General features: G+C 40.1%; 1 protein-coding gene across 2 annotated transcripts; it reads right to left on the bottom strand.

The window, feature by feature from the left end:
• Positions 1-844: 844 nt before the first annotated feature.
• Positions 845-21,359, bottom strand: LOC105074318 (uncharacterized). 2 transcript variants are annotated; one of them, XM_010961829.3, is made up of 6 exons: positions 21,195-21,359; positions 20,076-20,196; positions 17,222-17,312; positions 15,402-15,528; positions 4,930-6,843; positions 845-2,937 (listed from the first exon to the last, which is right to left on the bottom strand). In XM_010961829.3, the coding sequence occupies exons 3-6, from the start codon at positions 17,291-17,293 to the stop codon at positions 2,873-2,875; spliced, it is 2,178 nt and encodes a 725-aa protein (XP_010960131.2). In that variant the 5' UTR covers positions 17,294-17,312; positions 20,076-20,196; positions 21,195-21,359; the 3' UTR covers positions 845-2,872. The 2 variants fall into 2 exon arrangements, with proteins under 2 accessions (XP_010960131.2, XP_074225261.1); XM_074369160.1 differs by lacking the exon at positions 845-2,937 and having other exon boundaries at positions 3,063-6,843.

Genomic DNA, 21,359 nt, shown 5'->3' with positions numbered 1-21,359 from the left:
TATATACATTTTCTATTATCTCACAGTTCTATAAATGTCCATTTGGTTAACTTCATTGATTGAAAGTATTTGTAGAATCTTCTAGGTACTGAGGGATTTTGTATTGTTCTACTATTACTGAGAGAAGGGCATGGAAATCTCTGACACTAAGTATGGATTTATTTCTCCTTGCAGTCCTGTCAGCTTTTTTCAAGAGTTTTTGAAGTTCTGCTTCTAGGTGCATGGTTCACAGTTGTCATGTCTTTCTAATCAATTTATTCCTTTATGATTATGAGCCAGATTTCATTATCCCTGGTCTTCTTTGCTACTTGATGTGCTTTGATCTTAATATAGCCACACTATTTTGAACAGTGTTGATTTCCACTCCCCCGCCCCATGATTTTATTTTCTTCTTCAATTTTTGGAGTTCTTTCCTAGTAGGAAACATATTGTTGTCTGTCTTATAAAAATCCAACTGACAAGTTTTTGTGACAGACTGCCTGGAGAACAGTAACTGAAAGTAGATTTATCGGTCTTACCTGACAGGAAGTGCAGAGGGTGCAGTGTGGGGCGTGACGGGTCCTCTGCCCCTTCTCCCGCCATGAGCCTCCACTTAGTCTTCACATCCCTTACGGCAACATGGCTGCTGTGTGACTAGGAAGGTGAAAGTTGAGGGACCAAACCCTTTTCATTATCAGATTATGCCTTGTTTGCATGGAAACAATAATTCCAGATATTTTCCCCAAATATTAGTAGCTAGTTGTGTTAAATGGCCACCATAATTGGTAAGGAATTGGAATTTTCACATTTCATATTCAAACTTCAGTAACAGAGGAAAGTAAAGGAAACGATGCTCAAGAAAACATTTTGCAGACCAAAGTAAAATACCTCTTATTAAAGATATTAAATGACGAGCTAGTCAAGGATAAATGTGGGAAGAGATGTATCAACAGATTGTCTTTTTTTCTGAGAGTGTAATATTCCATGCAAGTCACAGCCAGTCTCTGAGGTGTCCCAAATGAGAGTTAAAGAATTATTAGAGGCCTTAGTGTTTTCTAAATTATAAATGTATTTCCTTTTGGCTTTCTGAATCTAAACAAATTAATTCTTCAAGTTTTAATATAGATATTCTGATTCTACTGCTAGTGTAGAAATAAAAGAATCCATTCTGAGATGTTATTCATTTGTGCCATCCTACCTGAGAGATATACAAAAGGCATGTAGATGGGAAATATCCTAATATCACCTCTAAATGTATTTTAATATGAGACTATTACCTAATGGAAATGTAACTGTTATAACTCAGTAATGTCCAGAATTGGGGAAGCTACATTAACTAGTTCCCATGAAGCAGTCAATAGGAATTCCTTGGGAATGGCAAACATACTCAATTGAGGGTGAACACTCAAGATGTTAAAGTTGTTTGTTCTGAAAGACATGAGATAATTCTTTCTTACATTGTATTTTCCAATTATCTTTTTCATTTTTATTCATTTTAATTTCCACATATAACTGCATGGTGGAGATTACACCAACAGTATGACTTTCCTCACCCTTTTCATAGCCTCACATTCACAGCCATGTGTTCTCCTAATTTCTCAGCTCCCTTGCAACAAGGCAAGGCCTTGAGACCAGTTTTGCCAAATAGGGTGTCACTGCCATCAGAATGACAAAATCCCTATTTCTTATAAATCACAATAGCACAACCAACTTCCACTGTTACCAGTATACCCAAGAGAAGTGAAAACACACATCCACAAGGACTTCTTGTAAGATGTTCACAGAAGCATTTTCCCTAATAGCCAAAATGTGGAAAGAACCCAAAGCTCCATCAAATGATAATCAAACTGTGGACCATTACTACTCAGCAACAAAAAGTTATGAGGCGCTGATAAAAGTTACAACATGGATGACCCCTGTAAACAGTAAACTAACTCAAAGAGAAGAGAAATAAGGCCACAGATTATATGACTTAATTTATATGACATGCCCCCAAAGTGCCACATTCACGCAGAAAGTACCTTACTGTTTCCTTGTGCCTCGGGATGGAATAGGGAATAACTGCTAATGTGTGCAGGTTTTTTTTTTTTAAGGGGGGGTTGATGAACAATGAAAATATTGTGCTCGGGCATTGTAAATATATAAATCCTACTGTACTGTGGACATAAAAATTGTGAATTTTATCATATGCAAGTTGTATCTCAATAAAACAAATATAGTCTATTATCTCCATATTGAATTCAGAAAACAGTTCTGATCCACTAGCCATGGCCTACAAGGTGCTGCAGATCTGAGTACCAGTTTCCATGGTATGAATGGAAGGAAGACAATATGAAAGGAATAAAGGCAAGAAAGGGAGGAACTGGAGAGTTACATCTTAAGGTAAAATTAACATGCTGAGTTTCCAGAATCCCCGTGATGCACCTGCACATTAGCAACACGCCTCTTGCTTCCACACTATGGGACTTTAGTTCATTATCTCGTATCGTTCCAGCTCTCACACTGAACTTAAGATGCAAGGAGTCTCTTTATTCATGCTTATAGAACACATGCTTTGCACCTCATTCCTCTATGTACACTTTCATGCCACACAAGTCTGAAAACAAACCCATCCTCTGGGTTTTGCACTGAAGCAATAAAAAAGGAAATGCAAATTAAATATACAGATTGGGCTAAACAAGATTTTTAAAAAGATGATAAATATGCTGAACAAAATAGAATGCTTCTACAGTTCAGAAATCATGAAATATCTAGTGCTTATTAAAACTTCAAATAGAGATCTTCGCACCCTTTCAAAAATGGCTTTTAAGAATTATTGAATCATATTTACTGTCTCATAAACACTTATATTCATTAATTTTCAAAAAACAAGTATAAAAGTATCTTGCACAATTTACCTAAATGGAATTTCACAACCATCTTCAACAATCATATTCACAGTGGGATCTGTGTGTGCATCTGGAAAAGGAATGGAGTAAGTTTGGTATCATATGATGAAAATCGGGGTCTTTTCCCAAAACCAAGAATTTAGGAGTTTCAAGTGTAAACATTCAGTTTTATAAGGAAGAGTCTGACTGCATGCGTGAGGTCCGATCACAGACACCTTTAATACACTATAGACTCTTGCTCCTCTGCCCGCGTGCGCAGGGCAAGCTGGTGAGAAAGCCTGAGCGCGCCTCCCCTTGGCTGTAGTCGTGGGTTCGCACCACAAGCACGTACCATCACTCAGCCCCGTCTGGCACCCACCATACGGCGAGCCCAGCACCATTCTCTGCTCTCTTTGCAACAACTGGGGAAGGCTGCCCTGCTCTCCCCAGGAAGCCTTCTTACGTGACAGACATTCTCCTAACACTTTAGTATATGCCAGCATTAGTCCTGACATCCAAAGTCTGAGTGGGGCTCTGCCCTGTTCCAGTGGAGTAAGCACGTGTTCAAACTGACCAAAAAACTGTTAGAGGGTGAATATATGAGCTACCAAAAAAGTTCTCATCATCTGTTCATTCTAAAGAGGACACTCATGAACACCGATCCTTTCAAATTATCTCCCTGAGTGCTCCAAGCACAAAAGTAGGCTGTCATCTTTACCTTTACTTCTGAAATGCTGTTCAGATTTTCTTCTATTTTTCATATGCTTACTATATTTCTATTTTCATTTCAAGGAAAGGTACAGTCCATGAGTCTAACTTTGCTTCCCCCCACAAAAGGCATGTAGAAATATAATCATATTGTGTGTACCCATGAGTGGAGAGGCAGGTACTAGGGCAGGGAAAGAATCTGAATTTCCATTAGTATGGTATTTTTATTAGAGCCACAGAAATAATCTAGGATACATCATGGAGCATGTAACTGAAATGAAAGTTATGAATATACATTTTCAAAATTGTAAGTTGTCTGAATCTAACGTGAAAACAGATTGTTACAGACGCCCTTCAATCTAAAGAGCCAAATAACGTATTATTAGGGTTCATCTCTTCTCTGCCACTCCCCATGCTCTCCAGTGTATGCCATGCTGTATCTTAAAATTGTGTCCTAGTTTTTCTAGGTCACCTGGATATGGATAAGCCCCACCTAATGAGGTAGGTCCTTTCACCTTACCAACCCCTTCCCTGAGACCGTCATGGTGATGAATGAAAAGCATGTAATGAAACTATTACATCAACCGGTTTCAAACTTCAGGCTGCATGTCATCAACAGTAATGTAGCCTTTTCAAGAAACCTCAAATAGTGGAATAAAAAAATTTACAACCTGAAGGTAATTAAACCTTCCCACCGAAGTCCTTGCTACATCAACAGATGTAGGCTCCCCAGTATAAATTTTCTTATGTGTAGTCCATTGAGAGCAGTGGTTGGACAGTTAACCACCTTCATTACATTTGTCATGTTTCTGTCCAGTATGAATTCTGTGTGGTATATCCCGAGGTCACTGCTTAAAGGTCTTGACACCTTTATGTAAGTTTCTACCTATATGAATTCTTTCATGACCACAGAGGTATACACCTTTGATAAAGCTGATCAGTCATGACATTTGTACGGTTTCTCTCTAGTAAGAATTCTGTTATGTTCCACAAGGCTTAAACTTTGCAGAACCTTTGCCATACATTACAGTTGTGTGGTTCCTCTCAAAAGATGTATATTCTGATATCAAATGAGCGTGAGGCCTGGTTAAAGACTGCCACATCTGTAAGTTTTATGTGATTTCTCTCCTTGATAGGGTCTCTAACTTTAAGGCTTCAACACTTACCTAAGTTTTATCTCAGTCACTGTATTTGTAAGGCTTCTTCCTACTATGAATTCTCTGACGATCCCCAAAGCTTCAGCTTTTAATAAAAGCATTGCCACATATGTTAGGTTTATAATGCTTCTTTTCAGTATGTATTTTCTGATGTCTAGCAAGGTTTGCAAATTGGGTAAAAGCTCTGCCACACTCACGACATTTGTAAGGTTTCTCACCTGTGTGAATTATCCTATGTCGATTAAGATGTGAACGATCTGTAAAGGCTTTGCCACACTCATTACATTCATGAGACTTCTCTCCCGTGTGTGTTCTCTCATGATGCCAAAGCTGTGAATTCTGGATAAAAGCTTTATCACATTTATTACATTTGTAAGGTCTTTCTCCTGTATGAATTCTCTGATGTGCCATAAGGCTTGAATGTTGGATAAAAGCCTTGCCACACACATTACATTTGAAAAGTTTCTCTCCAGTATGAGTCCTCTCATGACCCCAAGGTTGTGAATGCTGGAGAAGGGCCTTGCAGCACACGTCACATTTGTAAGGTTTCTCTCCAGTATGGGTTCTCTCATGATCACAAAGCTGTGAATGGTGGATAAAAGCCTTGACACACACATTACATTTATTTGGGTTCTTTCCAGTATGCCTTCTCTGATGCCTACTAAGACTTGAAACTTGGGTGAAAGCTTTGCCACACTCATCACATTTGTAAGGTTTCTCTCCAGTATGGATTGTCTTATGTTGATTAAGATTTGAATGTTTTGTGAAGGCTTTGCCACACTCAATACATAGGTAAGGTTTCTCTCCAGTATGGATTCTCATATGTTGAGTAAGGATTGACCGCACGGGAAAGGCTTTGCCGCATTCATTACACTTGTAAGGTTTCTCACCAGTGTGAATTTTCTCATGAATCCAAAGGAGTGAACGCTGAATAAATGACCTACCACATTCACTACATTTGTAAGGTTTCTCCCCCGTATGCAGCCTCTGATGACTTGCAAGGATTGAATTTCGACTAAAGACCTTGCCACAGACATCACATTTATATGGTTTCTCTCCTGTATGGATTATCTGATGGTTCCTTAGGGCTGAATGCACACTAAATGCTTTGCCGCACTCATGACATTTGTAAGGTTTCTCTCCAGTATGGGTTATCTTATGCTGAGTAAGGTTTGAACGCTTCCTAAAGGCCTTTCCACACTCGATACATAGGTAAGGTTTCTCTCCACTGTGGATTCTCTTATGTTGAGTAAGGCTTGAGCGCTTCCTAAAGGCTTTGCCACATTCATTACATCTGTAAGGTTTCTCTCCAAAATGCATTGTCTGATGACTTCCCAGGATTGATTTTCGACTAAAGACCTTGCCACAGACATCACATATATATGCTTTCTCTCTTGTATGGATTATCTGATGTCGAGAGAGGTTTGAGCGCTGATTAAAGGTTTTGCCACACTCTTTACAGTTGTAAGGTTTCTCTCCGGTATGAATTCTCTGATGACAGGCAAGGTGTGAATTTCGACTAAACACCTTGCCACATACATCACAATTATATGGTTTCTCTCCTGTATGGATTAACTGATGTCTACTGAGGTTTGAGCCATAAGGAAAGGTTTTGCCACATTCATTACATTTGTAAGGTTTTTCCTTGTATGCTTTCTGGTCTCGTGTCAGTACTGAAGGGGGCATAAAGTTATCCCCATATATATTAGAAATGCTGGTGTGCACAATAGGAGAAGTTCTTTGAAGTGGTGAAGCTGAGGCACTACTGTTGATTGATTTCATAGCTTGATCACATTCAAAAATTTTCTCTTCACTTTGAAATATCTGTAGTTCATCGCGAAAGCTTAATGCAAGCTTACTTTCAATAGGTTTGTTTCCTGTATCCCTTCTACCACGTTGCTCTCTTCTGTCAGTGAGATTTTTGTTATGGGTTATTGGCATTCCTTTGTCGTTTCTTTCATCATCTCTCCACTGACACTCAAAGACATGCATGTTTTCCTGGATTTCCCTGAAGTAAAAATCTCTGATTTCATGGCTTTTATGTCTTCCCAGCATCACTGTTTGGAATTCTTCTCCTGTATCACTGTTTGCCTTTGGTTTTAATTTCTTGATCACATGTATATGAGAGATAGCTGCAAAATATAAAGAACCATAGGTATCCTATTAATTACAGATCATAAATAAATATTTCATGTTGAAAATGTGCTATTACACCAAAGGTAACACTTAATCCTGGGCAGTCATAAAACTTCCCAACTGTGATCTTCAAATTTTTAGACACACTCAAGAAATAGGATTCTTTATTAAAGAAAGAATAATCACATGTAATTCTAATCTTAGGGTAGCCTAGTCAAACACCCTATGACAAAAACACTCATGTAAAAATGTATGTTAGCTCTCAAAGAAAGGGTATTTTCCACTATGACCTCAAAGCACATACCGTTCGGCAGTAAACACACTGCTATCTCATAACTGAAGAGAAAAAAGCGATTCTACCTATTTTCTGCATAATTATTGTACATAAATACTAAAGAACAGACAATGTATTGTCATGGCAAATAATCCAAAATAAAGCTATCTCACGAGTAATCCAAATAACTGGCAGGTTAGAATTGCAAAACCATTATAGCACTGAGAAAATAAATTTATAAAAAAATTTATCTTGTTACATGTTACAAATCCACCTGTACCCTTTGAGACTAGGCATTTTACAACATCAGTAAGTGGTGTGTGTCTGATACATCGCAAAATACACGCTGAAAGGTCATCTGTAAATCACAATACAAACTGACAAATAAAATATTCTAGTAAATCACGATAAAACCAGCATAAATAAGTAACCATATTATAGAAAATATACTCTGTGGAACTCTAAATATTCCCCCTCAAGAATAAAGGAAGGATTTATATTCTAGAAGGAGCACACAAAGTGAGAGCCTGGAAATATGTTGAAATCACTGACTTCTGCAATATCATGTCAAGAAAATACATAACATTATAAAGAAGAATTGGAGAAAGAAGTCAGAAGGCACAAGTATGATTTCATGACGGCAGCTACGCCACAGTCAATTAATACCGATATTCCACTCTATGGGTGACCAAAATACTGTCCTCAGAAGAAAGGAAGAACCGGCAAGTAGCACAATACTGTCCCATTTTAAACCACTGCAATTATACTGACTATGGGGCAAAAACAGAAGAGCCTTAAAAATGGAGACAGTGCAATGTTGCAGGGAGAAAGCAGGTTTACATCTATTAGAGCACATACTGAGAAATTTACTAAACTGAGCATCTCATGAGTTCCACTTCCAGGCATATATTCAACATACAGAGATACTCCAGGATACCTGCAAGAATGTTCCTAGCAGGACATGGAAGAAAGACCAGGAAAAGGCCATCAAGAGGACATGGATGAGTTTCTTCTATACACACACATGCAGATACATGTAACCTTATCAATAGTATAGCAAAATAAGGTGACCATGATTTCAAAATGATGATTTCCTGGTTAAGCGGCCAGAGAATTTGTTTGGAGAAACCAAGACAGCAGAAGGCATTTACTAAGGTCTGAGAATTTAAAGATGTGAACATGTTAGTTAAAAAATACAGTAATTTTACTAAATAAAACACTACTTAAATATTTTTAAAAAGAAATTTAACAATTTTGTTAAGTAAACTTTTCAGGATAAGAAACTCTTTGTTTGGTATTAAATATAACAGTGCCCCTTTTCCTGGGGTCTCTAATTACTTGAACTCATATAATGTATCTCTCAACCCAATTTTTGCCATATAAAAGACATGAGGAGTGATGTCAGCAAGAGGGTAGACCAGTGAACTCCAGGCAATGAGTCCCACATGGCGACACCAAATTAACAAGAATAGAAGACCACACACACACACACAAAAATCCTTTGGGGAAACTCTATAAACCAGTAATGAAGCTGCAGCACTCCAACAAATGCCCAACCCCAAAATACTCAACCGAAGTGTCAGAAAGTTCCTAATTTGTTTGCCTTTGACTCACTTGCTCCCCAGCACACTGCTGAGAGACTGAAAAGGAGAAAGCTTCCGAATTCCCACTCCTTCCTTAGGAGGACATGCAAATCACAATCACTATGAGGGTATCACCTCACACCTGTCAGAATGATGATCATCAAAAAGACAAGAGGCAACAAGCACTGGGGAGGGTGTGGAGAAAAGGGAACCCAGTGCAGTGCTGGTGGGAGTGTAAACTGGTGAGGCCACTACAGAAAAGAGTATGAATGTTCCCCAAAATACTACAAAACAAACAAACAAACCCAAAACTACCATACAGTATATATGGCAGTCCCATTTCTGGGTATGTAATAAAAGGAAATGAAATCACTATCTCAAAGAGATACCTGAAGGCCCATGTTGTTGCAGCATTATTTACAACAGCCAAGACACAGAAATACCTAAGTGCCCAAGAGTATATAAATAAATTTTAAAATGTTACCCACACAATGGAATATTATTTAGTGATAAAAAATAAGTAAATCCTGCTATCTCTACCAACATGGACAGACCTTCAGGGTATTATGCTAAGTGGAATAAGTCAGCAGAGAAATACAAATACAGCATGACCTCACTTATATCACGTATATGTGGAATCTTAAAACATAAACAAAGGCAAAACAATTAGAAAAAGAGAGTAGAATAGTGGTTGCAAGGGCTGAGGATTGGCAGTTTTAGTTATAAGGTAAGTTCAAGGAATCTAACATACAGCATGGTGACTATAGTTAACATTGTATTATATTATATTATATACTTGAATTTGTTAATAGGACAGTAGACATTAAATGTTCTTACCACATACACACACAAATGTAATTATGTGAACTAATGGATGTGTTAACCAAGCTGTGGTAATTATTTAGCAATATATATGTATATCAAATCATCACTCTGTACACTAAATTCACACCATGTTAATTCTATGTCAATAAAGGTGGAAAAAGAGAAAATATAAAGGGGTGCACAAAAGAGATCCCAGTTTGTCATGTAAATAAGAAGAATTTAAAAAAAAAAAAAAAAAGCAGAGAAGAGAAAGGAGGAAAAAGAAAAACTGGGGAAAAAAAGATCTCAGAAGAACAAAATACAGCCAAAGCTACAGAAGGAAAGGAATAAGAATAAGATTAAAGGTAAAGGAACTTGAGAATAAAAAAACTACAGACAATCACAAAACTAAAAGTTTTGTTCTTTGAAAACACACAAAATTTATAGAGTGAGATTAAGAAAAAATTGGAAGACTTAAACAGCTAAAATCAGAAATAAAAGGGGGAACATTACAAATGATTACAACTGATTGTACAGAAATCAAAAGGACTATAAGAGCATACTATGAAAATTCCATGTGTAAATAAATACTGGATAACCAAGGAGAAACGGATAAATTTTTGGTAACACAACCTCCAAAGACTGAACAATGAAGGAATACAAAAACTGAGACTTATACCTAGTAAGGAGACTGAATGACTAATCAAAAACCATTCAATGGAGGAAAGCCAGATAGCTTCACTGCTGATTTCTACCCAACATTTAAAAACAATTAACACCAATCTTCCTCAAACACTTCCAAAAAACCCTGAAACTCCAAACTCATTCTATAAGGCTAGAATTACTGTACATACTAAAGCAGAAAAAGACACTACAAGAAAACCAGACCAGTACTTCTGATGAATACTGATTAAAAAATCACAAATAAAGTGACAGAAAACCAAACTCAACCACGACCAAGGGGGATTTATTTGGAATGCAGACAGTTCAACATATAAAGACTTCAAATCAATTCAGCGTATTAATAGAATGAAAGAGAAAAAAGCTACATGATCATCTCAATTGACACAGGAAAACCATTTGACAAAAGTTAAAAACACTCAATAAAGTGAAATACAAAACAACTACCTTGGCACAAGAAAGGGCATATATTAAATGCTCACAGCTAACATGTTCAATGTTGAAAGATTGAAAGCTTTTCCTCCAAGATCAGGAATGAGACAATGATACATGTTCTCACTATCTGTATAAAACATACTACTGAGAAAGAAATTATTAGAAGTCCTAGCTAGAATAGGCAGAAAAAGAAATGAAAGGTATCCAGATGGAAAAAGGAAAGAAAATTATGTTTTCAGCTGACATGATCTGAAAAGGAGAAAATCTTGAAGATTCCAAACAAAAAAAACCTGCTAGAACTAATGAATGAATTCAGAAAAGTTGCAAGATATAATATCAACATGTAAAAATCAATTGTGTTTTTATACATTAATGATGAACAATCTGAAAGAAAATTGAGAAAACAATTCTACTTGCAATAGCACCAAAGAATAAACACTTAGGTATAACCTTAGCAAAGAAGATCTGTATACTGTAAACAAAAATCATTTATGAAAAATATTAGAAAAGACACAAATAAATGCAAAGATATCCCAAGTTCATGGACTGGAAGACAATATTGTCAGGATGTCAATACTACCCAAAGTGATTAACATACTCAACTGAATACCTAGCAATATCCCAAGTGTTTCTTACAGAAATAGATAAATCATCCTAAGGTTCATACAAAATCTCAATCCCAAGTCCAGGAGGTCACCTGGGCTTCTGACCAATAGTCTACCGACCAGCGGTTCCAGCTATTTGTTAAGAATGTCTCATAGAACTCAGAGAAACATTTTATTTACTAGATTGCCAGTTTATCATAAAGGATATAACTCAAGAACAGCCAGATGGAAGAGACGCATGCGGCAAGGTATGGGGAAAGGGTTTGGAGTTTCCATGCCTTCCCCCAGTTCACCAATCTCCTGAAATCTGTGTTCTCCCACCTGAAAGCTCTCAGAATCCTCTCCTTTTGGATTTTTATGGAGGCTTTATCACACAGGTGTGAGTGATTAAATCAGTGGCCACTGGTGAGTAAACTCGACCTCCAACCCCTCTTCTCTCCAGGAAATCAGGGGTTAGACTGAAAGCTCCAACCTTCTAATCACACGGCTGGCTCCTACTGGCAACCAGCCCCCTATCTTAAGGGAATTTCCAAAAGTCACCTTATTATCATAAACTCAGTTGTGACTGAAAGGGTTTTGTTAGGAAGAACAAGACACCCATTTTAGCTTCATGGCTCTGAAGTAATTTCAGAGCCTGAGGACAAGACACCAAATATTCTAACAGAAGATGCTCCCACTGCTCTTATCACTCAGGAAATTCCAAGGGTTTTGGGAGCTCTGTGCAGAAATGGGGAAGAGGGTGCTCCTCAGAACCAAACCATGCTGGCACCCAGATCTGACTTCCAGGCTCCAGAACTCTGAGAAATAAACTTCTGTTGTTACCAAGCCACCCAGTCTATGGAACTTTGTTACAGGAATATGGCAGAAACTGACTAAGAGAACTAACTATGATCTAGCAATTTCATTTCCTGGTATTCGTAACAAAGAAACTGAAAGCAGGATCTGGAAGAGATCTGCATACCCATATTCACAGAAACATTATTTCCAGTAGCTAAGAGGTGGAAGCAACTCAAAAGTCCACTGACGGATGAATGCACAAAAAAGCAGGTTGGATATTCAGCCAAAAAAAAAAAAAGACTCACATCCTATAATTTGCTACAACATGGATGAACCTTGAGGATGTTACGTTAAATTAAATAAGGCAGTCAAAAAAATACTGTATGAATCAATTTATGTGAGGTATCAAAAATAGTCCATTTCATGGAAATAGAAAGTGTTTGCTAGGGGCTGCTGAGAGGAGGGAGAAATCAAGTGAGTTTAAATACTGTCATCAACTGAATCTATATTCAAACAACCAGTAAAAGGTGGTATATCTTAACTCTTCTAAGCTCAAATGAAGTAAAACGTTATGAAAGTTATTTGACACAATAAAAAAAGAGTCAAGAGGTCAGGGGTGCTCCTACTGTTAACGCTATGTATTAGCAGATACACAGTTACGAATCAATGATAATGCAAACTTTCATCCAAAATGAATAAATTAGACTTCATAAATATCGTGAGATCGAAAGTAACCTTATGGAGAAAATAAGCGGGGAAGGACCTGTATTAACGGGCGCTGTAAGCAGCAGCAGTTTCGGGCAGACACATTTTCTGGCCGTGGCGTGAGACCAATGGAGGGGATCCACGTGCAGAGACACAGAGAACAACGTCTACGACAGACAAGCCCGAGCACAATAGTCAGCCCCAGCAGGTGGGACAGCAGGGACCAGGTGCACTGTACATGCAGTTCACAGAAACAAAGATGGGGGACAAGACAGCCCTCCTGTGTTCACTCAAGGGTGCAATTTCCAGAACTTTAGATTCTGCAGGAAATAAGAGGTGTTAGAAACAACAGTGGAGAAGTTCATAAAGTACCAGAAATGAGTTAAGCTTCCTGTAAAATACAATGATATATACAAGTATCAATTCAGCATATCGACATGGACAGGACAGATCTAGACAGGGAGCATAATTATTAGAATATAGCAGTCATGCCTCAAAATACTCAGTGAAATTTACACAAAACTCAACAAGTTGTATATGGAAAACTGAAAACATACAATAGAAAAAGCAATGAATTTTATATAACAGATTATGGCAAGTCAACTTAATGGTATTTCTGGGGTTAAGAGTGACAATAAAAATACACAGATTCTCAAGATAGTAAAAATTCCCAATATAAAAACGGTAATAAATTTAATTTGTTAAGTGTAATTTAATATTTGATACTAAGCTAGGGAAAAAGAAGTAGAAGGAATTAATACGCTTTCAAAATTTTCTGGACAAAGTGTAGGATTTAGGGAAACTACGGTTAAGCCACACCCTCAACTCAAAAGGCAATACCGTAAAATAAAGAAAACACCGACTCCCCCATTCCCCCTCCCACACACTGCAAATGTGAAACAAAGACTGAGAGTATCATCAAATATACGGACCTGATGATGAAATAAATAAAAGTCAAGTTCATTCATAACGCACAGAAGTGTACAGGATGAAAGCGGCGAGGGCTTACACACAACAAATTACGGTACTTCGTGGACGACATCAAGCAACTTCCTGAATTCCCTCACTAAGAGGCTTCAAGATAATATTTGTTGAGGTAGAGTGAACAATGGCACACAGGGGTTAACAAATGTGGTACAGACAACAGTTTAACTACTCAACAGCCTCAGAGATAGGAGGATGTGAACTTGAAAAATGCTGTCCCTACCAGAAATTCGTGTATTATTTATCATGGCGCAAAGGGGATGATCATTAACATATGTGGACAGCACTGCCATGGTGCCCTTGAGAGATGCTTTTGTGACATTCCTCCAAACTATGAAGATTACTGAAAACACCTATCAGTCAGGCTCTCCTGACACCTTCTATCCCAGTATCCTGGGACACGCTGACCACTCTACGTGGCTTCAAGTGGTGCTTCCGAATACAGCGGGATAACACTGCATGCAACACATGAGTAAAAGTATTCTCCATCAAGAATTTTGTTACCAAGTAAACCCGCTCCATAGGAGTCCACCAGAAATCATTCATTACCTAAAGGTGGATTATCACAGCAAAAAAAAAAAAAAAAAAAAAAAAAAAAAAAGGATAACATTCAGACCCGAGGAATGTGTTTTTCCATCTCCTGATTAAGTCTTCCAAGTTCAGCAAATGGGGATGGAACCGGGATCAGTCCAGGGGTTAAGACTGTGGAGGTGCCAACTCTGATCAATATGGACTACGAACTGAGCATCTAATGAAGAATCAAGAACAGAGAGAGAGACCAAAGGGAAAAGAGACCCTTTGAAATAGTCCATCCCATGCTCCTCAAAGTCAAGGAACCAAAGAGTTCCCAGGGGCCGGATGATGTTATGACGATCATGGTAAATACTTCGCCTTTGTCTGTGTTGGAGCTGCAGCACCACTGGAGGGTGAAAAAATAAATTCTACACGTTGAGGACAGAGTGATAAACGGGAGAAGAAAAATTTTCTCTAGGAGTTCACAAGAAATAAACTGTTTTCCCATAGAAGTCTCCCACTTGAGGAAAGTTCCCAAACACTATTCATGATGCAGTTTCCTCTCTTTCTGAGTCTGACCTGTGTTGGCACCTTTGATACATTCTCACCCATTTGGCTGGGTTTTTTTTGGTATTTTCATTGCATTCTCCAGAGTCCAGAGCTCTTTCCCTGGCTCCAAAACAGAGTTAATAATCACAACAGAAACAGAAATTAGTACTTATAAAAAAGAAAATAAAAAAGAACATGGTGTACTGTGGCATTTCCAGAATCCCAGCTCCTTGTTCAGCTGAGAAGCGAGGACATCACAGATGGGTCTGAAAAACATTTCACAAATTCACCTACTGCCTCATTCCTTCTGAATGCATAGGGGACAGTATAATATACAGATATCTAGCTTTCTTCTAAAAACAAGTGAACAAAAGCACAGGGGTAGAAAACAGGGAATTCAATATTTTTAAAGTTTGCCATTTGTAATACTTTAGCTCTGGAACAACTTAGTATATCATGAAATGGGCAGACGCCCTGAAGAAAAGCAAGTTTAAACTCCTGATGTTGAATCAAGAAGCTTTTCATGTCTGAGTCAACGGAGCTTTGAGCACAGTCAAGCAAAACGGGGGCTCCCAAGAGGCACGCAGGGAAAATGCAAAGACACCCAAGGGCAGATCCCAACTTCTAAAGGGGAGTCCTCTCACCCAGGGAGAGCAGGCTCCTGCAGGTCTCCAACATCACGTCCCTGTACAAGGCCCTCTGAGCAGCGTCCAGGCACTCCCACTCCTCCTGGGAGAACTTGATGGCCACATCCTTGAAGGTCAACCCTTCCTGAAATGAAAAATACATCTCACCAAGGGACCATGAGGAGAGCTCTTATCGTCACACAAAATGAGGAGAGGCTCGTTGGGTTGAAGAGTGTGTTCTGACAGATCCAAGTAAAGGTATTCTGAGCAAGTTACGTGCCTGAAATGTTAATTTCTTTGCTTCTGTAAGAGATTACGACATCCTCCAAGTAAGTGTGGATCGCTGATTTTTGTGGACAATACATGAAATATACAAGTAAGAACGCAACACAGACTGTACACAGGAGTGTCAGATGTTCTGTTCCACACATTGAGTGATACTCAGTATGCAGATGAGCTAGGGCATGAGTGGTGTCTTCAGAGATGACTAAGTCCACAGTGGCTTTAAAGAAAGATCAGGATCCTAAAATTGTAATGAGGATAACAAGAGCAATGACGAAGCGCGTCTGAACACTTCCTGTGCGCTAAGCATCACTCTTACTATGTTACATATATTAACTCAACATTGTACGTAATTAACTTAATTATTATTGAGGTTGGGCCCCAAACATAACAGCTCATCAGACAAAGATCTGTTCCCACCTTACTAAGGAGAAAACTGGGTCACAGACACTCGTAAGAAACTCGCCTCAGATCAGATAGCTAAGAAATGACATAGTAAGCACCTGAATGCAGGTGGTCAGCCTTCAGAATCGAAACTAAAGAATCAAAAAGTTAAGTAGAGCATTAAAAGTACACTGACAGAGGGTTCCCCGAGAAAAGCTGAAACAAGTCCTAGGTTAACAACATGCAAATGCATGAAAAATGATTATCTATGCCTACGTACACATCTACACGTTACCACTCATACTACTAATTAAATTATTCGTGTGATGGATATAATTTCAATTGCTAAAAAATAGAAAACTTATTTATAAAATGATGTCTTTTATAAAAAACATGGACTTGCACATCCATGCACTCAGGCACATATATGCATTTTTTATTTTTAGACACACGTGTAAACACACAATTCACTAGAGTAGCTGTCTCTCAACATGTTTTCAGTGATTTTTAAAATTATCATTTTTATTCAGATGCATTTCAGCATCTGTGGGACAATGAAAATGTACTAAGTGTACTTAATTTAGTTTGTCAACATTATTCTATCATAGGCTAGCAAAAACCTGGTACAAACACAAACAAATGTATAATACTTCAACCTCTATAAAATACATATATTCAAAAATATAAATACAATTTTATCCACTTAAATTTAGATATGTAGTTAATAACAAAAGCTAAAGAGAATTTGTTTATTTCACTAGCAAAATATTGATTCAATATATACAAGATCTTGTGATAGCACACAGCAAAAAAAAAATGTAACAATGAATATATGTATGTTCATGTATAACTGAAAAATTGTGCTCTACACTGGAATTTGACACAACATTGTAAAATGACTGTAACAATAAAAAAAGTTAAAAAAAGTAAAAAAAACAAAGTAAAAGTAAAAAATAACAAAGGTTATTAGTGGTATATATTAATATAACAGATTAAGAAAAAAATCATGAAAATAGAGGTGAAAAATTCTTGGATAATTAAAAATTCTGACAAAAAGAATATTGAAAGAAAAAACTTACTGAGCAAAAACATACTTCATAGAAGACTGGCAAATTCAAAGAAGGGCATTTCAGGAAGGACTGATGGAACAAGCAACTAAAAATACGAGTTACCTGAGAAAGAGCCATTCCTGACTTCTCTCCTGTCCTCTTCCTCCTCTCCTGGGCGTCCTCCTCGGGGAACATGAGTCTTCAGAAGTCAATCCTGAAAGTTAGAAGATGCTGCTTAATGCTGAGAACCAACACAGCCCTCCCTGTGCCACAACCACACACACAGGGGAGACCTCAGCACGTGGAACAGGAGGGACTCTGCTGCCCACTGTCACAGGAGGGACTCGCGACAGGAAGCTCCACACACAGAACAACATGGGAGTTTCCCCACACTGTCCTGAGATCACCCTCCCCCCCCCAGTGAGACCCTCCCCTACACGGCAGCAGTGGGCGCCTCAGCTGGACGCGACAGCCCCCTTCAGGTCACAGACCAGGCCCTGATCCATCCCCACGCAGAGCGGAGCCCCCTCCCCCTCAGCCCGGATCCCAGCCCTCAGGACGGGAGGACTCAGAGTCAGGATGCTCAGTGAGGGACCCAGACTGGAATCACTGGGGCCCCTTAAATATTATTGCGGTTGGACCCCACACAGACTGAATGGGAATTTCTGGTCTGAGGGTACAAAACATCCATATGAAAAATGCCTCATCGATCTAATGTGAAACTCAAGAGGAGGTGAGCCTAGCACACCTGGCACGTTCTTCTTTCCCAGCTTTACTGAGGTATAACTGAATATAGGTATAAACGAATAAAAATGGTGTACATATAACATGTACAATGTGACTATCTGACAGACTTATCCGCTGTGAAACAATGATCACAATCAAGTAATTTCCACTTCCATTAACTCACAATTACCATTTTGTGTCTGTGTGGTGTTACTCTCTCTGCAAATTACAAGGATGCAGAAACACAGTGTGATTAAGTACAGTCAGCAAGCTGTACATTAGATGCCCAGACTTACTAATTTTACAACTGAAAGGTTAAACCCTTTGGCCAACATGTCCCCATTCTCATCAACTCCCAGACCTCGGTACCCACCATTCTACCCTCTGGTTCTATGAGTTTAACTTTCTTAGTTTCCACATGTAAGTGAGATTATACTGCATGTCTTTCTCTGCCTGGCTTAGTCTACTTAGCATAATGCTCTCCACGTTCATCCACGGTGTCGTAAACGGCAGGACCCTTCATTTCTAAGGCTGAATAATAGTTCATAGTGTATATACCACATTTATCTGTCACCAAACTGTCCTGTTTTTTAGCTGCTATGAATAATGCAGTGTCGCACATGGGAGTACGAGTATCTCCTTTCAAGTAATGATTGTTTCCTTTGGGCAAACAGGAAGAATGGGATGGCTAGACTGTCTCCCTGCCTTATTGTTAATTTTTGAAGAAACCTCCACATTGAGGCCCTAGAACAGTAAGTGGAAGCTAGAAGACTTGAGGGAGGAAACACAAGCGAGGCACAGAGAGAGAACACTTTTCTTCCTCGAGTTACCTAATTGGGAAAGTTCCATCACCGCTATACCACAGAAGACAACAGAGATGTGTGTGTGGAGGGTGAGTGTGTTGGGTAGAAACGCAAGCTCCTTTCTATAACGTGACCCCCTTAGCTTACTGCTTTCTATTCATTAACTGCTGGGCATGGGCCACCTGGTGAGTGTGAACAGGGCTTTTCCTCTATTTGCTGAATTTCCCTGCAATTACTAGGACTCTAACTCCCTAAACAATGCTCCCAATCCTGTCTCCAAATTCCCTTCCCAGGATAGTGTCTCTCCTCATTACTTCCACATCTAGTTTAAAACATCTTGCTCATCTGCTCCCCAGCTGCCTTGTGACTGAAGAGAGCGTGTGTGCGCGCGCGCGTGTGTGTGCATGTGAGTGTGCGTGTGCTGTTTTGGGACAGATGTGGAGGGAACGGTAGAGAAACCAGTGCTGGCCCGGCAGGAAGAAAGCAGCAGCTGCATTTTTGTGCTTCAATTCACTAGGGTGTTGATGGCCCCCTGATTTCTGGGACAATTTTTCCCCAAGTTGTGGGGCCTTACGGCTCCTCTCATGTTGCGTCCGGAGACTCATCCCTAGCAGGTCCTTCCTGTTAAACCTGTCTGCCATCTGCAGCTTAAGACTCAATGTTTCCCTTCTGGATTCAAACAAAGTCTCATGGGGCCCAACACACTCCCCAAACACCCCATAATGATCCCTCATCCTGCTATGAAGCCCCACAAAACATTCCCAGCCTTAATAACTCATGCATTTAGATGGACTAGCGCACACAAAGACATGCAGGACTCACTAGATCCAAGACACCATATTGTCACTCAGGGACCTCAGCCCAAACATCTCCAAAAACTACTAATAAGACAGATGTCTCCAAAGAGCCCCAGTGAGACCCCCATATCTTCAAAGAAAACACTCCAAATTCTCTTTTGTACCTTCCAAAATGCTACTGTAACTTCCTTCACTTGGAATTCAAAATATCTCAGACACCAAAGGATACCCACAAAATGATCTCTGGTATTTTCCCTACAGTTACTCTGTGGGATGTGTGATGATCCTTGTCATCCCAAAAGATCCCACAGAAGTCACTGAATGGAATGGATTCTGTTGGACAACATCTGGGCGCCCTTTAGGACCCAGAAACCCACTCTCCTGCGCAGAGAGCTCCCTGTGGGCTCCTTGGTTCTAACAGCATCGCAGGACACATTTCCCTTGGCCAAATCCACTGTCTTCATTCCCCTGCGGTGTGGTCATGACTCACTCAATTAAACCCATGCGTGCAAACCTCAGTCTAAGCATCTGTGTTCCAGGGAACCTAAACTAAGACACTATGGTACCCCACACCATTCCATGCAGCCCACAACCACACTTTGGACAGGCGCACACACCACCCACTGGGCTCATGTGGAGGTCCACACTTACTTCCAAATCCCTCCTGCAGACTCCTACAGGCTCCCCTCCACTTCCTCTATTTTTCCTCCTCTCTTCCACACATGCAGGAGCAAACAGGGCTGAAAGGCACAGGGATCTCTGGGCACAGGCACTGCAAAAGGAATGCACACAAGCTTCAAATGGAAGGATACTGGGGCATTCAGTAGGCAGATCAAGAAGCTGGCCCTCCTGGGAAAACACTGAAAGAGGTCAGCTTAGAAATAAGCTCTAAGTAAACTTCTTCATGAATAGGTGGACTCTGTTGAAAGGTTTCAGGTTAATCCTGCCCATCCTTCACCATTTGCAGAGAACAGTCAAGAGGGACTTGAGGGGAAAATCTACTTAGTAGCTCACAGCTCACCATTTTAATAGGTCACCTAAAAGGGAAGAAAACAGATTATTAGACTGACTGACTAAACTAGTTTTCAACTGTTAGATCACTGACATCCTTACCAAGTACCGAATAGGCCCTCACCCATCTTCTACGTTGTCATTTGTTCTTATTCTTTTTTTCCTCCTCAGTTTTTCCATTTCTCTGTCAGCCGCTCTCTGTCTCTGCTTTTCCTGATCCCCCTCGCCCACATATTTACAGGGATGGCGACTAAGTAAGTTGTTCTCTCTCCCGGAAGAACACATTTTCCAGACGTTTGGAATGTGGGACGTAACAATACCGGGGGGGTCACACGGCTGGCCCAGGTCACCTCCCCCCACGCGGGGTGGGGAAGGGCTGACTACAAAGGGGGAGGCGCACGGAGCAGAAGGACCGGCCTGAAGAGGACGCGGGGACAGAGGGGCTGGGAGGGAGGGGAACCCAAGAGAGGGAGGGGCTCCCCAGAATCCCGGGACCCGGGAGAAGACGCGGCCTCACGGGAGCGGGGCGGCCGGCGCTGCCCTCCAGGGGCCGAGAGGGCGAGGCTGGGGGCGTGAGTCCACCTCGCGGAAGAGGACGTTACACGGAAGGGGGCGGAGGAAGTACAGGGTTCTGAGCAGGAAAATATCAGGAAAGGCAGTGTCAAAAGGCAGAAAAACCAAGGGCAGGAACCAGCCTCAGAGCGGTTTCAAGCCCAAAGGAAAAGATCCCCGACCTGGAGCGGCGCCGTCCGGACTTACGTGGCCGGAGGGCCGGGTGCTGGGATTTTAGGTCCGCAGTGACTCCCACACCCTGAGGACGGAGGAAGGGGGACCGCGCAGCACAGATTTACATCAGAAAGGAGGAACTTGCGCTCTGCTGTATGACCTTCTCTCTGCGCTCTCCGTTTCCGGGTCCTTTGGAAA

This window comes from Camelus bactrianus, chromosome 9 (assembly GCF_048773025.1).
Source record: "Camelus bactrianus isolate YW-2024 breed Bactrian camel chromosome 9, ASM4877302v1, whole genome shotgun sequence".
Lineage (NCBI taxonomy): Eukaryota > Metazoa > Chordata > Mammalia > Artiodactyla > Camelidae > Camelus > Camelus bactrianus.
Note: the sequence above shows the minus strand (reverse complement) of the source record. Positions and strands in the feature narration are given on the sequence as shown.

Bases quoted from the DNA above. Each gene is read 5' to 3' on its own strand.
- LOC105074318 (XM_074369160.1), bottom strand. From the start codon at position 17,293: ATGTTCCCCGAGGAGGACGCCCAGGAGAGGAGGAAGAGGACAGGAGAG. The intron at 15,529-17,221 runs GTAACTCGTATT...TTTTCATTTCAG, and splicing joins CAGGAATGGCTCTTTCTCAG to GAAGGGTTGACCTTCAAGGA. The intron at 6,844-15,401 runs GTGAGAGGACTC...TATATTTTGCAG, and splicing joins CAGGAGCCTGCTCTCCCTGG to CTATCTCTCATATACATGTG.